General features: G+C 38.1%; 1 protein-coding gene across 5 annotated transcripts in view; it reads right to left on the bottom strand.

Annotated features, from left to right (window-relative positions):
- Positions 1–21,934, bottom strand: part of MAN1A2 (mannosidase alpha class 1A member 2) — a 134,329-nt gene that overhangs the window by 59,283 nt on the left and 53,112 nt on the right. For all 5 annotated transcript variants that reach the window (XR_008429225.1, XM_053934634.1, XM_053934635.1 and 2 more), the window contains exons 4-5: positions 14,752–14,870; positions 12,300–12,380 (exon numbers count right to left, since the gene is read on the bottom strand). Coding sequence is in view for 4 of the 5 variants with exons in the window: in XM_053934634.1 (XP_053790609.1) it covers positions 12,300–12,380; positions 14,752–14,870 (200 nt within the window). In the remaining variant the exon portion in view is untranslated. The remainder of the gene's footprint in view (positions 1–12,299; positions 12,381–14,751; positions 14,871–21,934) is intronic.

The following is a 21,934-nucleotide window of genomic DNA, read 5'->3' on the forward strand; positions in this document are numbered from 1 at the left end:
AATGATAGATGCAAAGCACATTATATTGCACCTGATTAAAGTAAATAGTGTTTGGTTGTTGTTTTTGGGGGTTTTTTGGGGTTTTTTTATTTGTTTGGTTGGTTTTTTTGTTTGGTTTTTTGTGGGTTTTTTGTGGGGTTTTTTTGTTTGTTTTTTTCTTTTTTATTAACTGGCTTGTTTTCCCCAATCAACAGATATGTAGCTTAGCTACACTTTATATATATGTATACTGACTGAGTTGTGACAGAAAATTAGTTGGCAAGCAAAACCTATGAGCAATGAATTAGTAAGCACTGAATCTTCATAGTTGCATAAATTCTGCAAGGCACTTGAAAAACCAGACATTTGTTTTGACAAAATGGTGAGATAAATATCCAGACTCCTGCAGCATAATTTATAGTTCTCAGGACCAGAACTATAAGATAAGAATGTTGCTCTTTTATGCCACACAAATGAAAATAAAAAGGTTCAAGAGCAACAATCTGATCATCTGCATAAAATAAAGAGTAAGTGTTACATCAATAAGCAGTAATTTAGTGGAAGATTCCCTTCGGAGAGATATCTGGACTGTGTCCTGTACCACATCCTGACTATTCATGTGTCCAGGAGGCACAACTACCAGTCCTCTAACTTTTCACAACTTTCTACTGCTTCTACAAATCCTTCTAAGAACATCATTACCAAGAAGCTTGCAGCATACCAACAGCAGTCTTTTAAGTCTTATTAATGACTTCAACAGAAATAAATTCCTCCTCATATTTGAAGTTCCTATTTATAAACCCAAATGCTCATAGGTCTTTTGCCACAGGATTTCATACCATAGGTTCAAGCTGAGCAGCTTGCCTTTTTTGAGTTTCACATACTCTTCCAAAGCCAGAGCTACTCAAAATACAATCCCTTATTCTGTCCCCATGTTGGTCTGTTCAGCATGAGTTGTTCATTTTTCTTGTAACTGCCAGTCTGCACCTACACCTTTGGCAACACTAAAATGGATTTAATTTACACAGGCCTAGTTGAACATTTAATTAAATTTCTCAGGAGTTTTCTACTTATTTACCATCTCAACAAGAGCAAACCTACAGTCAGATATAAATTCTTAAGTTAAGACTTTTATTGTTAAATCACGACTGTACTGATCATCTCTTATTTTCCATTATATAAATTTCTGATGGGCAGAAGAAGTGAAATCAGACTATCTGGCTCACAATTACCTAGGTCACCTTTAAAAACCTTTTCTTAAAATGCCCACAGTTGCCTTATTTTGATATAGGTGCTTATCTTCAATCTTGTGTTTTGAATTGAAAAAAAAAAAAATCACGGAATCACAGAATATGCTGAGTTGGAAGGCTAGAGACCTTCTTGGTCATTCCTTTGAAAATTTGTTTCTTGATTTTCCAATTCATAAATGGTAACAGAATGTTACTGCAGACAGCATCCTCTTGATTCTTAACAGATAAGAAGAGGTCACCATCTTTATCATGTGGTAGGTGCACACATCATCAGAGGCAACATACTTTTATGTTAATATTTTTTCCTAGATTCTAGTTTGCTTAGCAGCTATTGTAGCATTCCTGGCATTTATTTTTCTCTCACCATATCTGTTCTCAGCTAGCATGCAAATTCCTTTTCAAGACAAAAACATAAGAGTTAGTACTGAATGAGAACAAGTTCCAAAAGGCAAAGCTAGCCAAAGATGCTCAATTTTGAAGTAGTATCATGTGCAGAGTTGTATTTTAGTTCTGTTTCAAAGTGAAAAATATCCTGCTGGAAGAACTGTGTTTTCAGTTGACAAAAGACAATGCCATACTTCCTTTCTGGATCAGACAAAGTGTGAAAACTGTCAGGAGGAAAGAACAGGAAGACTCCATGGTAGAAACTAATGTGTTACTGTGTCAAGAGTAATGCCAATAAATGAATGTCTGGAAAAACAACAGGAAGGATACTGTGCTTGCTGTCACTGGTGCCCATCAGCATCAGTATGTTTCTTAAACTAATGAAGAGGGAGAAAAACTAACAGACCTGGTCAAGAGGAGATGCATGACACGTGAAGAATAGTTACCAATTATCTATTCCTTCTTAGTTTTTACAGCCCTTCACAGGAACATAGTCAAAGAATGAGTTTTAAGAGTGGCTATCACTGCACAGTTATTCTATTTTCTAGTGCTAAATCAGATTGTCCTTTATTGCCACTGTTTTAAGTATATTAGAGTAACAGAAAAAACCTATTTCCAATCAGAGTGGAAGAAACAAATCCACAATGAAGTCAGTTTTCTCTGCTTCAGGTGTTGTGCAGCACCAAGATGCAACAATAAACTGGGTTAAGTGTCCTTTGCCAGTCAAGAAAATGTTTACTACAAGCCTGGTAAACAGAAACTGCACAAGCACTGCAATCTGCACTGCAGTGAGCAGTGGCAACGCCCAATATGAGACAACGCTTTAAAAGTCAGAGAAAAATAGTGGGTTTTTTTCAGGCTGTGTCCTGTAAAGAGACCAGTGAGCTGTCACAGCTACTTATGAATAAGCAGCTCATCTCCTGGCAACAAGCTCAAATCTCATCTTCATTGAACAGGATGTACACAATGCTGTTAACTCTTCTGAGATTTTCACCCTTTGAAAATTTAAGTTAGATAAGCCTTAAAGCTTTAATTTAGGTAATTTCATCGGTACATCCAAGAATCCTGTGAAACCAGTACATACAGTAGTGTCTTACTTATTGAAGGCCTATATTTTACATACTTAGGTTGGTTGTTGGGGATATCCATTGACACATATAACATAATTTGACTAATGAGTTTTCCTGAACAGAGGAGATGCTGCCTATCAGATTCCTGGAAAAGATTAGTTTGATTATCTGTTAATAGAGTATCAGGTACTTAACATCCCTCGTGCTCTTATTTTAAATGAGATTTGAGGCTGGATTTATCCACAAAAATGATATTACTATTTTGCCCAGAAAGATATGTCATTTTGATGGTGTGTAAAAAGATGAAAAAGACAGTCATGTAAATGAACTGCTTTATATCTAAAGCTGGCAAAGGTAAACACAGTAAACTATTAATCTTTTTTTTTATATTGCAAATACCATAAATAACTTAGTTCAACAAAAATAAAATAAGCTACCATTTTTATTGTATTAATAAATCAGCAGCAGACAAGAACACTTTGTCATAATGGTGTAAGTGTCTTCCTGCTGCTATCACACAAGAAACATTAGAATAATATTCAGTTTGTTTTTCTTACTTGACACTGTTCCTCAAGCACAGCCGTGTACACTGTGCAACAAGATACTCTCTATCCACCTCTGGACTTATTGTCATTCCATGCAGTACTACTAGCAGCAATATTTTATTTCCAACTGCCATTCACACCACAAGTTTTAATGATTTGTGGAGCTTCACTTCATGAAAAAAGCAAGCAGTCAATGGGTCATTTGTGCACTCTCTCCTCAGACAAATGCTGCTCATACCAGAGAACCAACGCTTAGTTACTCTAAGATGGGGCCACTCCTGCATACCCTACAAATCTCTTATGGACTGCTAACAAAGGAGCTCTTGGCAGAGCATGTAAATATCACTTAGCCCAGTTCTCAGTCACTTTTCCTACAAACCAGAACACATGCAAGAACTGGAAACAACCTTCAAATTCTGTTGCAAACAGCTGCAGATGAACTTTTGTGGGAAGCAATTCCAAAGCCATGGGCTCAACATTTGGTTTTGTTACAGACTTTCTATCAGATACTAGTCAGAAAAGTTAAATCCAAGTTTTAAGAGATCAGTGTGGCATTCCTTTTTCTGGCTCTTCTTGCTTCAGAAAATGTGCTGAATTGTCAGAAGCTTTAAGGACTCTAATCTAAGAGGTCCACAGGCACTCAGAGTGCTAATTGCTGAGAAAAGGTAATGTCATACTCCTGATCACTGAAGCACTCCAAATCCAGTAACTATCTCCAGTATTTTTATCCTCAAGTCTATCCACTTTGCAATTACTAATGCCTGAAATGAGCATGACAACACACACTCTCACAACTCTGTAAACCTTCATGAACATTCATGGGACATATGTCCAATACAATTCCACAGAAGAGATCGAGAACAGGACGTTCACCCTGGGTGCTCATAAAGACAGATGTTACAAACACACACACCTGCCATTTCATGCATTTGCAGAACAGAGCACTGCTTCGCAAGCACCCTGGAATATAGTGACCATCTCAGACATGGAATAGAGGAGTGCTGGTAGCATGATACTACAGTCAGCACACACACTGCTTTGGGGGAAATCCTAGCTCAAAACAACCAACTTGGCAGATGCATTCTAGAGCCTGTGATATATATTTTTTTTTTAAATCTCAGAGTAAGCACATCAAAACAAGCAATGATCTCTTAAGGATCAGAAAACAGGCTTACTCACTGAAGCGACCATTAAAGAATTTTGTTTGTATAGATGTGGGCTCTATTTACATGTTTTTGTACTATTTCATCTTTAATGTTCAGAGAGACAGGGGAAATCCACATATTTAAAGGATCCATCTTAATTTGGATAAAATCTAGGTACCTGAAAGAAAGTCTGCAGTGAAACAAAATAGATCATGTAACATCATGTTCCTCTGACTCTCTTAGTCTCAGTTAACTACACCTCCTCAGCCTACTGACGATGACATGCATTTTGCATTCTGCTTTCTCCTACTTGGAGACATAGCTCCAGCAAGTGCCTGCATATGTTTGCTCCAGGTACTCTCTTTCAGTGTTTGAGGATTTTATTTCCTGCTCTCCATATAAACAGTATCTCACTTAACACATATCCTAACACATATTATGAGAAAACAGAAAATAATGCATGCTGGAAACACACAGGGGAGAGACCAAAACCCCTAACCCAGGCTGAAACTTCTATTTGAGGGAGTTCACCAACTCCCACAGGTGATTCCAAGCCCCAGAAGGGGTCCATGGTCATGAGGGCTCACCACCACAGTGAGCCACCAGATAGCTATTCAGTGTCACAGCCTGGGCTGTAGCCATGGGGAAGGGGAAGATTTGATCTACAGAAGGTAGAAGACTCCCTCCTCTCCTGGGGAGATGCTGATAACTCCGTAATTATCAGTGGATGGGGCCCTTTTCTTTCTGGCTAGGGCTTGCTGTGTAAGAAGTATGCCAAGCCACTCTGGAAATACAAACTTTTTAAAAGCAAGAAGTGGTCCCACAGCATGGAAAAGAAATAATAGTCAAGGGTTTTTAACCTTTGGGGAAGATGTCACAGTATCCAGAGACAGCAGATATGCCTGTGACTGGGATCACTGTGAAGAGATTACTATTCTTGTAGATTTGCTCAAAAAATTGGACTTTATCTATCTATTTTTCAAGAAGCTGGACAGACATTTGGCAGGCAATCATGTTCATTCTAGCAGTGGGTATCATCAGTGCTGGAGGCTATTGGGCAGGAGCCATAGAGGAGCAGTGACAGCAATTCATCAAATACAACTGTAAAAAAATTGGATTTTGAACATAGAGCAATAACCTCTGGTACAAGATTGTTCTTTGTCTTATTTAGGCTTTATTGCTCCAATGATCATTCCCTGTGTTTAATTACAGGATGATTCTGCATGTACGCAACACTTGGGCTCTGCAGATGTCTGTCCCTCCCTCCTTGAACAAATTCCCATTTGGAGAGCAGAAAGTTCATTTACAGTGTGTTCACAAAGACTTGGAAGTGAAAATACTGCTCATAGCAGGGTTCAGTATCTTCACTGCTGTCTTTTGGATGGGTTTCAGAAATGAGGAACAATGGATCCTGCAAGATGCTCTAGGAATCTCCATCTGCCTTTATGAGCTCAAAGAAGTTCACACACCCAATAGGAAGGCTTGAAGCTGGTTTCTTCTGGCATTGGCATCTGTGAAGTCTTCCTCATACTGACTGCTCCTTTAATAGCCAGGTCTGCAGACAGCATAGCAGAAATTACAAGTCTTGGACCGCTTGATGTAGCACATCACAAGAAAATCCAACTTCTGTTGAAAATTCCAGTGTGATATCCTACATCAGGTTGCAACAGATCTTTTACTGTTTTAGTCCTTGAGGACACTGTAACTCCTGGTCTCCTGGTAGCCTACTCTCACAAATTCTACATTCAGACACAATCATCATGGATCTATTTTGTAAATTCTCCTGCACCTCATCGCTGTGGTGTGTTGGCAAGTTTCATTCTTTCAGTGTTAACACTGAGAGATTAGCCAACTCATTTCTGCTTTGTGCTATTCATTCTTACTGTTTGCCTGCTTGATGCTCTTTTGCACCAAAAGTTGAAAGCATTGTGGACAGGCATTGATTTTACAAAACAATGCTCTTATCCTCCCTCAGAAATAAGTATTAGCTACCCTGATGCCCAGAAAGATCCAGATCCACAGATGTGACTGAAAGAAGTGGAAGAATATATAATCAATCATATATCAAATAAAGACCAATTAGGTAATTTGTGTTGAAAAAAAGCATTTACCAATACCAACATCCATATTGAAGAGAAAAAAACCCATTTTACTCAGAGAAAAACCAAGCACCAAATATGACTGATCTTGAATAAAATCCTGAACTGCAAAACTAGATAGACACCAAAGGAGATCAAAGAGTTCCAGAGGCACATCCTCAGAAACCAGCCATGCACTGCGGGTTCATTTCCAGATAACCTCCCTGGAAAATGACTTTAGAAGACTGTATGAACAGATAGATCCAACCTAATAAGACTACAACTTGTAATAACATCCTTTTTTTTTTTTTCCTTTTGTGAAATACAAGTAGCTTTATCTTGCTCTAATCTTCTTGTATACATGATACTCTTTCATTAAACATTTCTATCTTGATGCTGTTACATACAATAGAGTAATATCAAGATATTTTATTTCATTAGTGCTGCATAATAAGTTAAAGAAAACCATAAAGAATACAAAACATTCTTATACAGTAAGTCTACGGAATTAACTTGGAATAAACAAAGAAGGCTGCTGTTCTGGGGAAAATGCTAAACAGTGCCTTGCTAGGCATCACTGAAAACTATAAAAAACACATGGATTCATAACTAAAGACAAAAATTATATTTGTGCTGGTATAATGCACAAAAGAAAGAAAATACCTTAATGCAGCCACATAAAAAAAAGTTGCTTTTTTGTTGTTTTCTTTTGGGATTTTATTGATGGTTTTTGTTTGTTTGTTTTTAAATCATGTAAGACTGGTTTTCATCCTAGCTGCCATACTCAACGTTTACCCCAAACTAGGCATATATGGAACATTTAATTTCTACTTATTTCTGTTACATTATCAGCTGTATCATAGTGTTGTCCATCACCCCCAACCCACAAGCATAATGAAGACTGTACATAGTTCTTACAGAAATTAAAGGATTGTTGCAGGGATTACTGAGAAACAGTCTGATTCAATTTAGAAAATAAGTCATTATATATTTTACCATCAATATGTTATTTTGGACTATTAACTCTATTTGACAGATGCACAAGAAGTAGTACAGTGGTGCCTCTGAATTCAGAAGGCGGGAAACTTGCAGTTCATACACTTTAACTACAATCCTGTTTGATCAAAATGTAAAATACAAACATGTTATCCATCCTATCACAACCTGGGGTAGAAAATAGGCACACCTAGTTTTCACAGTATGTCTCCCAGTCACTCACAATTCTACTAAGCAACTCTCTTAAACCCTATACCTCAAAAATATTTAATTAGTGGCTCCTTACTGAATATAGGCACAATGAATTTTGCATTTCTTATTTAGGTATTTAGGTACTTAGAGATTATACCTATTAGCATACAATTTAATAAAGAATAAAAATGAGTGAACACTCTGCTTACTGGAACTGGGAAGAAATCTCTGGCATACAGCAAAATACAAGACAGTCTGCCTGGAGGGGCTGAACTCTGTTGCCAAGGTCTCTTCCAACCTAGATGATTCTATTATTTTATGAGACACAGCACTCCCAGGAGAGATCATGCTTTTTTCCTTCATTTTTTATTGAGCCTCTTTCTGTTGCACAGAATCTGTCAGGTTGGAAAGGACCCCAGGGGATCATCCTGTCCAACCTCCTCTTTCTTTCATTTGTATAATTTCAAAAGAAATACACTAAACCCCTCACTTATACTGACGACCCTAATACCATTTGCAGCTCTGGGGTCCCAATAAAAGAAGAATGTGGACCTGTTGGAGCAGGTTCAGAAGACAGTCACAAAAATGATCCAAGGGCTGAAGCACATTTGCTTTGAAGGCAGGCTAAGAGAGTGGAGGTTGGTCAGCCTGGAGAAGAGAAGGCTCCAGAGGGACCTTCTAGCACCTTCCAGCATCTGAAGGGGGCCTGGCTTCCACAAAAGATGAAGATGACTTTTTACTACAGCCTCTAATGACAGAAGAAGGGACAACTGTTTTAAAACTGAAAGAGGGTAGTTTTAGAGTGGATATTATCACAAAACTGTTTAGGTTGGAAGAGACCCTTAAAAAGATCATCTAGTTCCAAACCCTGCCATGGGAAGGGACACCTTCCACCAGATCAGGCTGCTCAAAGCCCTCTTAGGGCCCTATTAGGAAGGCATTTCTTACAATGAGGATAACGAGATTGTACTGTCCAGGGAAGCTGTGAACACACAGCAGTGTTCAAGGCCAGGTCAGAGAGGGCTCTGAGCAATGTGTCTGCTGAAAGCTGCCCCTGCCTATGGCAGGGGGGTTGTACTAGATGATCTTAAAAGGTCCTTTCCAACCCAAACAATTCTATGATTCTATATTCCATGGTTTTCGCATATAGTCATTATATAGTTCAATAATGTACCCTGGAGAAAAGTCATTGCCTCAAAGAATCCCAAAATTGAAGACAGATTGAGACCTCATTTCTCTGTGGGAACTGAGACAAAGAAGGCACACTCTTTTATCTGGTAACATACACCTAGTCAGACACCAGATGGCCTGTCCACAATCAGCCAGGAAAAACATACTGTGCAGAGGATTTAAATAAGACCCCCCCCCCCCCCCCCCAGACTGCAGACCTACAACTCCTGCCATCTGAGAGGTATCAATGTTGCTTCAACTTCAGAAGACTGAAACAGAATGCATGGGCAAACTTTCCACTGTGTCAAGGTTTGCAGTCGTATCTTGATTATCTTCCATTTAAAAGGCACGCTGAGATGGAAAAATGGAGAAAGATGGTAATCTTTCATACATCAAGAGAACTGCCTGTTAAGACAGGGAAACAATTTTGTCTCTCTCCTTTAGCAGACAGGTACAGCGAAGCAAGACAACTGTGGCATTTGCACCAAAATGTATCCTTCTTAAGCTTTAGCTTTACATGCTCATCACTCATGAAAGCCCAGCAGAAATTCCCACGTGAGCTGAGCTGTTAAAAAATTTACACAAGTCATGTTTCACAAAGAAAGGCATGTGACTTAGCACTGGACAGAACAAGCCCTACAGCATTTTCAGCCAAGCTACCAGCTGCTAAAAACAGCCATTTTATTTTTGGCTGTATGGGAGATATATTTCATTATTCACCCATTCATTGCAGTGAGGATGAGGGAACCCATACTGATAAAAGGACAGCAATACTCACAATCTCACCAAAGGCTTAAAATTCTTCCATTAACTATAATCAGCATTATTAAAACCATGATCTCAGTTGATGCTCTTCTAAGTAATAGCAGTAGCATGACAGTTTGGAAGCCACAGAGTCATGCCACTAGACATTCTAAATAAACTTTAAATCTAACATGTTTTCAGTAAAAACATTAAAAAGGACTATTTAATCTAAGTTCATAATCTGCTGTACTTGAAAACTATGGTCTATAGCTACCATTATGAATCAATCAGATAAAATCCTATCAAGTACAGTTGCCCTCACCCTACAAAGAGCATTGTATATACACCATGAGGACTTTAAAATTCTCCAGACATGGCCATTTACAAATTATTAAAGTTCCACAGCTGATGTTGAGCCTTGAACACTGTTTTTTGGTCGTCCCTACAGTGCCTTTATCAACACTAAGTGATAGGAGTCAAAATGAAGTAAGAGCAGCTTTTGTAACTATCACCAACTATCAGCAGTAACTCCTGTTGCAGACCTAAGCAGAAATTGTATTTATTTAAAGGAGAAAAACAGAATTAATTCACAGCAGCAGTCCATTGTACTGGACCTTACTTTAAATACATCAAACAAGACATGCAAAAGTATGGAAAATTAGTATGAAAACCTTCTAAAACCAATCTAGCAACAGTCTTGCAGAAGTAGAGGCTTGGAGGTAGGAACATGGTGATTGGAATATCAACAAGGTGTGGTAAGTGAATATGATCAAGTAAATGATGGCTTGATGAACAAAGAAAGGACACCTACCAGGAGACAGAGACTGCCTTAAAGGTGTAAGCCCACGTGCATGTTCACAACCTGATCTGGTAAAACACCCAAAAGGCTGGGAACAGGCCTGTCTGTCTTAGCAATGCTAGAAAGTGGCTCCTCACATGTCTGAATGCAATGGATAAAGAAATCAAGCATACCCCGATCCTGAGCTAAGGAATATTCCTTTTTGGGGAAGAGAGGATCAGATTGGAAATCACATCTCAAGCAATCTGTTTCCAACTCCAAGGAGCTCCCAGAGGCAGGTGTCTCTCCTGGGCTCAATTGCTGAAGAGCTTCAAAATCCCTTGCTTGTCATATCCACAACGACAAATTGCAGAGAAACCCTGTCCAACTTGGCAAAGGAAGCAGCCTCTCAGATACGCAAAGCAATCCTAGCTGCCACACTATTTTGAAAGAAATGCAGTCTGAGCTCATTTTTATAGCAGTTCTTTAGGAAAATAAAGATGATACATATGGACATTTGACGGGAATCCTGTATCACAAGTCATGAAGCATTTGAAGTCTGTTGGAGAGAATGATGCCATAAAAATCTTAAAAACAAAAGACTCAGCCCAGTCAACATTTAGGAAAGAAAGGGTAGATGCTTCCTAAGAAAGAAAGAAATTAAAGCTATTTAAGCAAAGGAGCTTGTTCTGACTCTACCAAGAGGTTAGAAGCAAATTTAAGACAGAATCCTCCGCTTTACAAATGCAGGCAAAGCATATGTTTTGGCAGTGCTTGGCTGCACCCATCTGCATACTGGGGCAAAAAAGTTCTTTTTAAGGGGCTTGTGCACAAGTGTAGTATCAATATATACAAATAATTCAGCTGAGAATGTGTGATTCTTGCTTTTTCTCTGAGGTTTTTCATATTCACAGTAGATACCTCCAAGGAGCATGGTCCTCTTTGAAGAAGGTGAAGCGGGAGCACTGGATGAAAAATAAACCACTCATTTCTTTCCAGATATACACAGGATTTTTGCTTTGCCACTGAGCTCTTCTTCCTAAGACAAGACACTCATAAAAGAGAAAATTCACAGATCCCAGGATGATGCCAAAGACTCGAAGAGACAAGAAATGATGAGTTTTCTCTTGGTTACTTTTAGGGCTGCAGTTTTAAAATCCCTGCGAACTTTTTGATACGTATGTGGTGCTTCCCTAAACAAAGGAGAAGATGCCTAAGAACACCTGAAAGCCATGAAATATGTCTGGTAGTGGGCTACAGAATGGTTATGAAAAATAAAGGACAAACCCACAGAATCAAAGACAGAGGCAATAGATTAAATACATGCAGCTCCTAAGGTATAAGATTAGCTGGGGTCAAGCTCTAGTCTTGTTAAAGTATGTGAAGTAAGAGGTCACAGCACTGTGACTGCTGGACTAAGGAAGTCCATTGTTGCAAGTCTTTGGGGACATGCATCCTGTCAATCTAAGCATGTCTCTACATCTTTTTTAACAGAAGTTTCAGAAGCTGTATAAAATTTGCTTGCTGTTTCACAGTTTGTCACCAAGAAAATGGTAAGAAGATTGAGTAGCACTTTGATGAAGCAAACCTACAGCCTTGCAGGACAAGTGGCAAAGCTATTATTTCTACCTTCATGGAGTTACAGAATATCAAAACAAATTATTGTTGGCATGAGAAAGTTGACATTTCACTTGACATTTCAAGCTGATGCTTATTTGAGTGGATATCTTCTGAAAACATCTTGATAAAAGAAGCATTTCAAAATTGTAACCAAGTGTCCTAAATGCCAAGAGACCTACTCAGAAACAAACTTTAAAGATTCCACACTCTAAGAATTTGGTTATTTTGGACAACTGACCGCTGTGAAATTAGTTTGCAAGCTACTGAGAAATCAAGATTCTACAGAAGTCTCCATCTGCCACATTTGCTAGAATACACTGAATTTCAGACACCTTCCAATCTCCTTACCTCTTGTCCCGAAAGGTAGTATGCTGCTAGAAGACCGCCAATGAAGCGAATATTGACCTCAAAAACAGACACTTCAGAATTCTAGAACAGAAAAAAAAACATTAATAAATAATTAACCAACTCCTTAATATAGGAAGAAAAAAAATTGTCAAGGCAGAAGAAAGTACATATCCTAAGGCAATCCACATGCAAGGGTCTGTACTGTTGCAGTCTCTACAGCCAAACTGAAATTTTCGTTCACATCTTTGTGACACCAAATGACAATTCCAGTTACAGCTTCAACCAATTTTATTAAATCAAATTAGTTTTTCTCCTGCCCTCTAACCATTTTATCACCACAAAGTGCAATTACAGTAATTTGGGGCTGGTGGGAAAGAAGGCAAGGACTGCACATTTCTATAACTCAGCATCTTCTCTCCTATGCTTCAGCATAGCACCAAACCTTCTAGGTTTAAAAGATTAAGCAAAACAATAATTAGAGAATTCCTATAATGCACTTTTTTAACCTAAATTACTAAATTCAAATTCAGAGCTCTATTTTAACATAATCTTTGTCTCAGAATAGCATTTATATTATGACAAGTAGTACTGCAGGACCACTGAGAAATTCAGGAGAATAAACGATTTTATTGCCTTCTTCCACATTATTATCCTTAGGTTAAATTCAACAGTATCTTTGACTCATTTAACCCACAAAAAAATTAAGAGGAACCAGATAGTTTTAACAACTGACTCCCTCTGTGCCCCATTCAGCTAATTTTCCACACATACTCCATCTGTCTCCCCCATAAACTTCTCTTCAACCTATTAGACACAGAAATGCAGTTTTATTAAGAGATTTTGAGATCGGCAAGACTTTTCCTTTTATTCAGAAAAGTCACTACAACGTGCACTGAATAAGCTGACTCACCAATCTGCACACAGCTGAAATGACATTTACGGGTACGTCTTTCCTTTTGTGCTATTTCTATGGCACCTGCAGTGCTTGGGTCAAAACTAAATTCACTTTGCACATATTACATATTTCAGAAAGATTATGTGAATAAAAATTTCTTCAAACAGCACTGATTAAAACTTTGAAGTTTGAAATACTCCCTAATGTTTTTAGTAAAAGGCTTTCTCCTTTCACATAAAGGTGATACAAGAAAAATAACACCAATGCAGCATGATTCCACTTAATACCTAGTAAAGTCATGAATCACACATGCAGTGGGACAGTGTAAAGTGAAACCAATGACTTCCATTTCCCAGTAGAATAATCCAAGAGGATAAAATTTATGTATTTATTTATAAACTCCAAACCATATAAGGAAATTACTCAAGTTTGGTGTATGCACAAGACAACTCATTAACCTTCAGAAATGGATTTTGATACATAGGAAGATGTAACTGAACCCCAGAGGGTCATGTAAATTTCTTCCATCCAAATCCTAGATTAATATTGCAAATTTATATTGAAATTGCCTTAGATCAGACAAAAGTTATGGAAGCAATTTAGTTCACCCTCATAATGGTATCATTATCTCTACACAGTCTCTGATATATTTGGGATCTTCAGTTTTAGTATGAATAATTATCTGGCACTAACTGAAAAAGCAGAGTAAAACTTCTTTGATGTTTGCCAGACAGTCAAGGTATAGATCAAAAGGAAAAAGCCCAAACAAATAATTTTTGAAAAGTAGGTTAAAATATAGAAACAGCAGTAAGCATTTGCTGAATTCAGAGCATACAACTATATTTCATTATGTGCATTTACTGAATGAAAAATTATTTTTGGAACCATAGGGCAAATCCAAGGACTGAAATACAAATTCCATCACAGAGTCTGTGACAGTCCCAAAATTAGTACTAAGTACACTAATCAATAAGACTAAAATAGAGCCATTTCTTCCATTTAATGCTTCCATGTAATGCTTCTCAATAATGTCAGATGCTACATGACCAATTGGGAAATTCTAGTGATAGATGAAGAGTCTATAAGAAAACTCAAGAATTCAAGTGGCATATTTTGTGTTAAAACTCTTAAGAAATAGAAGAGATTGTATTCTTAAGTAATTTATACACTGTAGTTTGCGGGAAGATTGTCTTTCATAGCTCAGTTATTTGTAACGACTATCAGCCAATAAAACCTCATCTTTCTGTCTTCATTTCTGAGGCCTGGTTGTTTCTCACAAAACACTTCCCCTTACTTGCCTTACCCAGTTATAATTTGTACTTTGAAAATACAATATATAGGTGTATCTCTACTTACAATCATAACTGTGAAAAGGTCAGAGCATTTTTTTTTTCTAATACAAAGACACACAGAGAATGTCACATCTGTGACAAGTTCACATCTGACACTTTGATCCATAATTTTTATTAAGTTTCACTTGAAAGACCTCTTCTGGCTCCTCCCAAGATGAACACCTTGAAAAGGACTAGAGAAATATTTAGGGCAGGCTCTACTTACCACACTGAAATCAAGATTTTTATCAATCCATTCTTGTCCTTCTCTGAATTCATCGTGAAGGCCCATGATATAAAGAGTATCCAATGCATCTACTATGGTAGCACCCATTTGTGAGTTTCCTATGTGCAAAAAAAGAAGGGTTTCTATTACAAGTGACTATTGCATGACTTCTCTTAAACATCACAAACATGAGAAAATAACCCAAGCAGTAGCAAAGCAAAGTTACTACAAAGGTGTCAGCACAAACAATTATCAAAATGAGCAAGGAATTATCAGGTACATAAGAGGATTCCCACTTCTCTTTCAAAGTATCAATGCTCTGGCACAGTTTGGCTTCTGGGGAAAAAAAGAACACTAAAGATAGAAAAAAGAGCCCTTCTCATCTGCTTTCCTAACTTGAACTTGAGCAACTGTACTTTGACACAAAAAGAAAACCCAAAAAAACCCACAAAAAACCAAAGGACAGAAAGACACAAAAACCCACAAAAAACCAAAGACATTCAGCTTCAAAAAGCTACTAGGAATTCTAGGACAGAAGCATTAGGAAAAAAAAAAAAAAAGGCATATGCAAGATAAAGCAATGAGTACTTGCAGTAATGCCTTGCATTTCCCAACATTTACTTCTGAAATATTCAAAGCTTCACAATTATGGACGCTAGCTAATGATTGAAAAGCACGGACTGATGAGCAGGGAAGCGCTGGCCTGGCGTGACTGCCAGAGCCGCAGTCCCAAGATGTTCCCCCGGGCGTCTGCAGGGACGAAGCCACGAGCGCTAATGGATTTCTCAACTGTCACCACTTCAAGTGGAGCATTGAAAGCCAAATAAAAATCAATGGTGCTTTAAGCTAAAATGCCATTCACTTGAAACAGCAGCAATTTAGAGCTGATTGATGAGTGACTCATCGGTCTGTGCAAGGGATGAGGAGATGGCGAGCCATGGCCCGTGATAGCCCTGGTCTCCCTAGGCCATCCCAACCCAAGCTGCTGCCCTCAATAGGCACAGATCTTGATTTCTAGAGGAAACCAAAATAATCATGAGTTATTTGTTTTCATTGAGTGTTTAAAACTTCCTGTGCACCAAAAAAGTAGCCAAATTTCACTGTTCATATCTGTAATCTATAAACCAGCACACTCTGGTTTATAAACTCCGGTAAACTCTGATTAGCAATTTAATGACGCTAGCGTCCTAACAAGTCCATTTTAGGGTTCTTTTAATGTGCTTTCTACCCATAATGGGAATCTCTACAGCACAGTGTTCCTGCTTGGTAGTTTTTATTCATCTATTTCTGACTTTCACATGGTTAGAGCTATATTTTTTCTCCTCAAACATAACAGTAACTGAATGAAGCCACCACACCCACTGTGTTTCTTTCACACGCCTAAATGACTGAGATGTAAGCTTAATTGCATTTTCAGGGACTTCTTTCCCCAGATAATAAAAATTAAACACAACAGTATCCATGACAATGTAACCACCAATTCTTAAATAATAGCCATGCATTGCTTTTAATTAATTTAAATTAGATTTGGAAAGCCTAAAGTTGGAGGTGTTTGTTAAGAAAATTCAAGTACAGATTGGGGCACACTACCTTTTGCAAGATTAAAAAACAAATCCTTTGACAAACTGTCCACGAGCCATACCTATAACTCTCAGGAAATTAATTCACTACGGTGCTCAAGTACTGTAAGGTTTAACGCCTTCAGCCAAATGACAAATTCCATTGCTTATGCTAAAGTGGAGGTTGCTTTGAGCAGAGCCACAGCACTGCACTTAGCACCTTCTCAACAGCATAATGTGACAGTTATCTAATTTATCACTTCAAACATATGCAAGTAAGACCATGACACAAGGACTACCTCCAGTACCAGCTGACAAAGTATTTTTTAACATAAAGTTGGAATGTGTTATACAGCTTCCACAACACACTCAAAGTAATTTCTGTTTCTTTATTTAAACCAATTTATTGGTAAAAATTTGAAATACATACAGTGTTTGAACGAATAGGGATACATAAGTCTTGGGAAATCCTGGAAGTTCCTCGTGCAATAGTTTCAGAAAGTAAAACTTTCCAACTTAAACACAGTGGTAATCAGATCAGTAAGCTCTTGTATGCTTCAACTTGCAAGGGATGTGGAAAACATGTAGCATGGAAATGGACTGGTGTGTCATTGTCTGCCACCCTACCTCCCACACTGTTCCAAAGAACTTCAGACACCACAAATCTTCCACAGTTTTCTGTATCTCAGAACTATATTCCAGTGTCAAGAACATGGGAGAGCAGTGTGTTGGGGGCAAGAATATCTACTTGCCAGATGTCAAGAAAGTATCTTCAAAAACAGAAATTTAAACAACCTTTTTCACGGAGTTCTCTCTGCACAGAACCACAAAAGAAGGGCCATGGAAATTAAAAAGCACATAACTTTTGCCATCTCACAGATCCAATAAATGAATTCAGAGAGAACAGAACAGAGCTCTCTCCAGAGATGATCAAAGGCATTCAAAGTTTCCCCAGTGCATCCCATAATGACTGAACAGTATGACTTCACCAAATACAGACAAGAAATTTGCTTTCACTATCACTGTGTTAAAAGTGAACCCTCAACCCCATATACAGACATCTCACCTAAACCAGTGGTCCCCAAAAGGGATTGCCTACAATCCATTTCACACCAGATCCTTTGGCACTGTTTGCAGCCACAGAAACAAATACATCCCAATAAAACTAGCTTGTGCAGCACTTTTTGTCCCTAAGAGTCAATTAAAGGCATAGCTTCGCACTCTGAGATTTTTGTCTGGGCCATACTCTATTACTTTGTTCAAGCCCTCCTTCCAGCTGCCTTTACACTCCTTTCTTTCACCTTTTATGTCTATCTTTTCTAGAACCATGAATGTCCAACAAAACATTATTGAGAAAAGCCCCTTCTACTCTCATATGCTTCTTCCCTAAGCAGAGATGGGCACCTGCTTTTGAGGCACAAATCAGTGTGGTTATAGTTTCTAGACTCCATGTAAGAGCCCATCTGTTGTTTTATCTCAATCTCCTAAGGATAGTATATACATCCCAACTTATAATAAATTATTAGTTTTTTTTCATATAAGCAGACTATTTCAACCAAATTTGAGTTATTTTTCTTTTTTCTACACATGAGTACTTCTTCCTTGAGGAAGACTCAGAAGAACAATCTTTCCATTTTCAAATCCTTTTGGCTGAGTATGTTTCCAAAATGTCAAGAGATGACAAGTCAAAACAGACTGTTTGGTCAGTCTTCTTCCTTTAGTGTCAACCAGGCAGCAGGAAGCAAGCTAATTCCCTCCTCATGGGCATTGAGGTGGAAAACTCCAAAATGTAGAATTCACACTCAGAAGTCTTGTGCCTAAAAGAATACAGGGCAGAACTGAACACAATGCAACACTGAGGACAATACACATTTAACACCTTGGCTGCTGAATACTGCAAGACAGGTACAACTTAAAACCATTTGTGGGCTATATGATGTTTGGTCAGAGTAAAATTGGCTCTCTGCTTCTTTCTTCAAGACTATGTAGAAAGGATGTCATTCTTAATTTGTTCTCAAGAGGTTCCACTGAAATCTTCTACAGCTTGACCAAAACAAGCAGTGACATTTTATTAGCTGTCTTCACCTTAAAATGTACTGCACTTCCAGCAAGGCATCGACTGAAAACTGAAGAAGGAAGAAACAGCAAGTGTTCCAATCACTAGCCTGCACTAGGGTCACATGTGCTGCTATAGGTAAAGCAGAAATGGATAAGCAGTGGTGCTTGCCCCTACTGATGCTGATAGAAACCATTCATCTGAAGTCACAAAGTGAAATAATTTTCCATTCATAACAGAGAATGCTCTTTTTTTTTCCTTTCACAGCCATGCCAAGATCCATAAATTTTGGATCAAAAGGACAAGGGATAACCTTCCTGGAATTAAACTGCAGAAGGTATCATTTGAAGCGCCATAAAGTAACCCTAAATGATGAGATAACAGTTTATAGTATACACTTCTTGCTACCACCTCGAGCAGTCTATTATTGCTCCACATATAGAGGGAGCAGATGTCTCATTGTGGTGAAAAAAGCCTATAAAACAATTAAACTATAATAGAAAATAACACTTCTGCTAGCTGAAAGGCACTCTCCCAGAGTATGCCTGTTCAATACAAAGGCTCAGCTAGTCATGTCACATAAGATAATAACCAATTCCAAAAAGGTTCCGTTTTACAAACGTCAGATTAGGAAGTTTCCTCTCCATATAATTATAGTTCTAGTTGATTGAGCTCCAAATTTAATGAAGTTTGCCTAATGAATGCAATGCCCATTCTTCTAAATAAAACAGAACATCCATCATGAGCTAATGGAAAGAATTTAGCAGCGAAATAGCTGAACTATTAAGAAAATCATGCACACTCTCATTAAGCAAAAGTATTATTCTAAAGGACTGCAAAATGGTAGGTCAGATTTGTAGTTAGGTAGACATCAGTTTCCTGAGATAAGTCAAGTAATTCCTTCACTTGATACCACATAAATCTACAGTTTGAAATTTCTAGCAAATCATATGACTAAGTGTAAATATCAGGCCTCTAAAAGAAAAATGGTCTTCTTATCTGGAATTCTTTCAGTATGCCAAAGCACTAGATGAAGAACTGGCTTATTAGTGCCATTTGAAAGTCTCACAAGAGACTATCAAAGTACAAGGGAGACAGGTCGCTGTCAAGTGTTCCACAACAAAAGCAATATGAAGAAAATAAATAGCCCATTTTCATTATACCATAAGAAAAAGTGTAGAGATTTAGCACATCTGATACCAGCTCAGGGCTGCTTTGTGTATTTATTATGTGGAAGCAGAAGAGACTATAAGCAGTGAGGTACTAGAGAAAATATATGAATAGATCAACTGTGCATAGATCAATTATGAAGGGAAAAGACTAAAGATAGGAGGCATAGACAAGTTAAATAAGAAACAAGATGATAAAACTCTGCACCAACAAACTGAAGTCATGCACTGAGCTGAAAGGTAATCATCAAATAGGTGCTTCACAGAAACTCTGATTATTTAACATATCACCCATACCTCCTCATTACTTCAACATGGATACACCACACACAAATCTCACTACCTCTCCTGAAAAGCACTTCCATAGGGGCTTTCATTGGCCCAAGTGGAGGGTTAAGCAGGGATACTGAGTCTGCATGGGAGTGAGTTAATTTTCTTCACAGCAGCTTGTATGGTGCTGTGCGGTTTGGATGTGTGACTAAACCAGTGTTGGAAAGACCAGAATTTTGGCTATTGCTGAGTAGTGCTTGCACAGCATCAAGGCTTTCTCTTTCCTGCCCCCTGCATGCCCACAGTGAATAAGCCAGGGGAAGGCATAAGGTTGGAGAAAGAATTTCCTTTTTCCCCTTTCTCCCTCTGCCTGTGCTCCAACACCTCTGTGCCACAAGCATGTGAGTGTCTCGTAACACACTTGGCATTTACCCAGAGACTTGCTAGAGGAGTAACAAACCTGAAGGAAATCCAGCCTACTCATATGGATCTCTCATTACCAAAATGTATGCTGCTGCTACAAAGTCAAAGAAACCAGCCTAAGTGGAAAACTATTGAGCTTGCTCTGCTTCCAAGGAAGTCATATAAATACCCATATAAATAGGCCTAATAGATGCATGTAACCATTCCTACTCTACCACCTCAAGCAGTGACTGAGAAGGAAGCATTTTATTTTTCCTCAGAAAAGACAGCAGATAACACAACCAAAGTAGGATGCTCATCAGTCCATTTATAATCAAGGTAGGGTTTTCATATTTCCTAAACCAGTGACAAAATCACACAGGAATCTAATAAAGACTCTTATTCTCTTTTGCAAGGACAGCCTGCAGATATCATCAGCAGCTAGATTTTGAAGAAAGCTAAGGGAATTGGCAAGATTGAGGAAGAACAAGCAGTTGGTTACAATAAAAGCATCTGGGCCATTACTGGAGACAACACCACACAAACAGCAAATATCTCTGTGTTAAGACATCCCTGCAATCAAAATAAATTATTTTATACTCTAGCAACCAGACTTATCTTCCTAAGCAATAAAAAGCTGGAATCCATAGTTAGTTATGTGCAAAGACTAGAGATCTAGATGCAAGAAAATAGCTTTCACTCTCAAAACAGCTTCCCATGGCCAATGGGATGATCATAGTGATTGACAGAACCATAAGATAAAATCAGAAATAGTGCCAGATATAGTATTGGTCTCAGCCTGTCTCATATGTGATTCTTTTTGTTTGCAGGGCCCTGGACAGATATCACTTAGTGGAAGCTGAACCTACTCCTACTGGTGCAGAACATGCTGGATTGCTGCTGTAGCTCCTTGGAGATGGAAGCAGGATCAGCTTGCAAAAGGAATGTAAGAGGACCAAAGCCTCAAGGGATAATTTACCGTAATTTCTAAGATAAATTTCCACTAAAGCAGGCGACCTCAGCTTCAGATTGGCCCAGCTCTACTGACAGAGCAACCCAATGGTGGGGCGTACACAAGCATAGAGCAGATCCTCCCTTTTCCACCACGGTGATTCTAAAAATAAAAGAGATGTAAAACCTCCCCAAGATAAAATAGATACTCTCTCACACTCTGAAGGTAAAAGTTTAGTTATTTTTCACATAGGCAGTTGTTTTAATTCCCAGTAACTGAGTTAAAATGTTTCCTTGATAAACTCAGCCTGACATTAAATACAGAGTTATTACAATCCTAAGGAAAATAAATATTCTTGTTATTGTTATTCCTGTCTGCACAGATTCATAATGCCTCATAATATATCCTGGGCAAGACTGCACTATATATTAGAAAATATAACAATTTCTATTCGAAAAGATTTAAATAATTCAAGTTTTCAGACTGTAGCAACAGGATTTCTTGATGTGACAGACAATTAGAGACATGGTATGAAACTATGTAACATGAAAATTAAATGCAAACAATTATCAACCGTTTTCTGTATCTCTAATGAGGGTCTGGCAATAAAGCTGCCACTACTGAAGCATACCACTTGCAAAATATCTTAATGACTCACAAGGAACAAGATAACGTTTAAGAAAATTAATTAAACTTTCGAACAAGAGAGTTTAATTTCAATGAGAAAACAAGTGCTTCAAAATTAGTCAATGAAACTATACATTTCATACAAAAC

This window comes from Vidua chalybeata, chromosome 2 (assembly GCF_026979565.1).
Source record: "Vidua chalybeata isolate OUT-0048 chromosome 2, bVidCha1 merged haplotype, whole genome shotgun sequence".
In the NCBI taxonomy this organism is placed as follows: domain Eukaryota; kingdom Metazoa; phylum Chordata; class Aves; order Passeriformes; family Viduidae; genus Vidua; species Vidua chalybeata.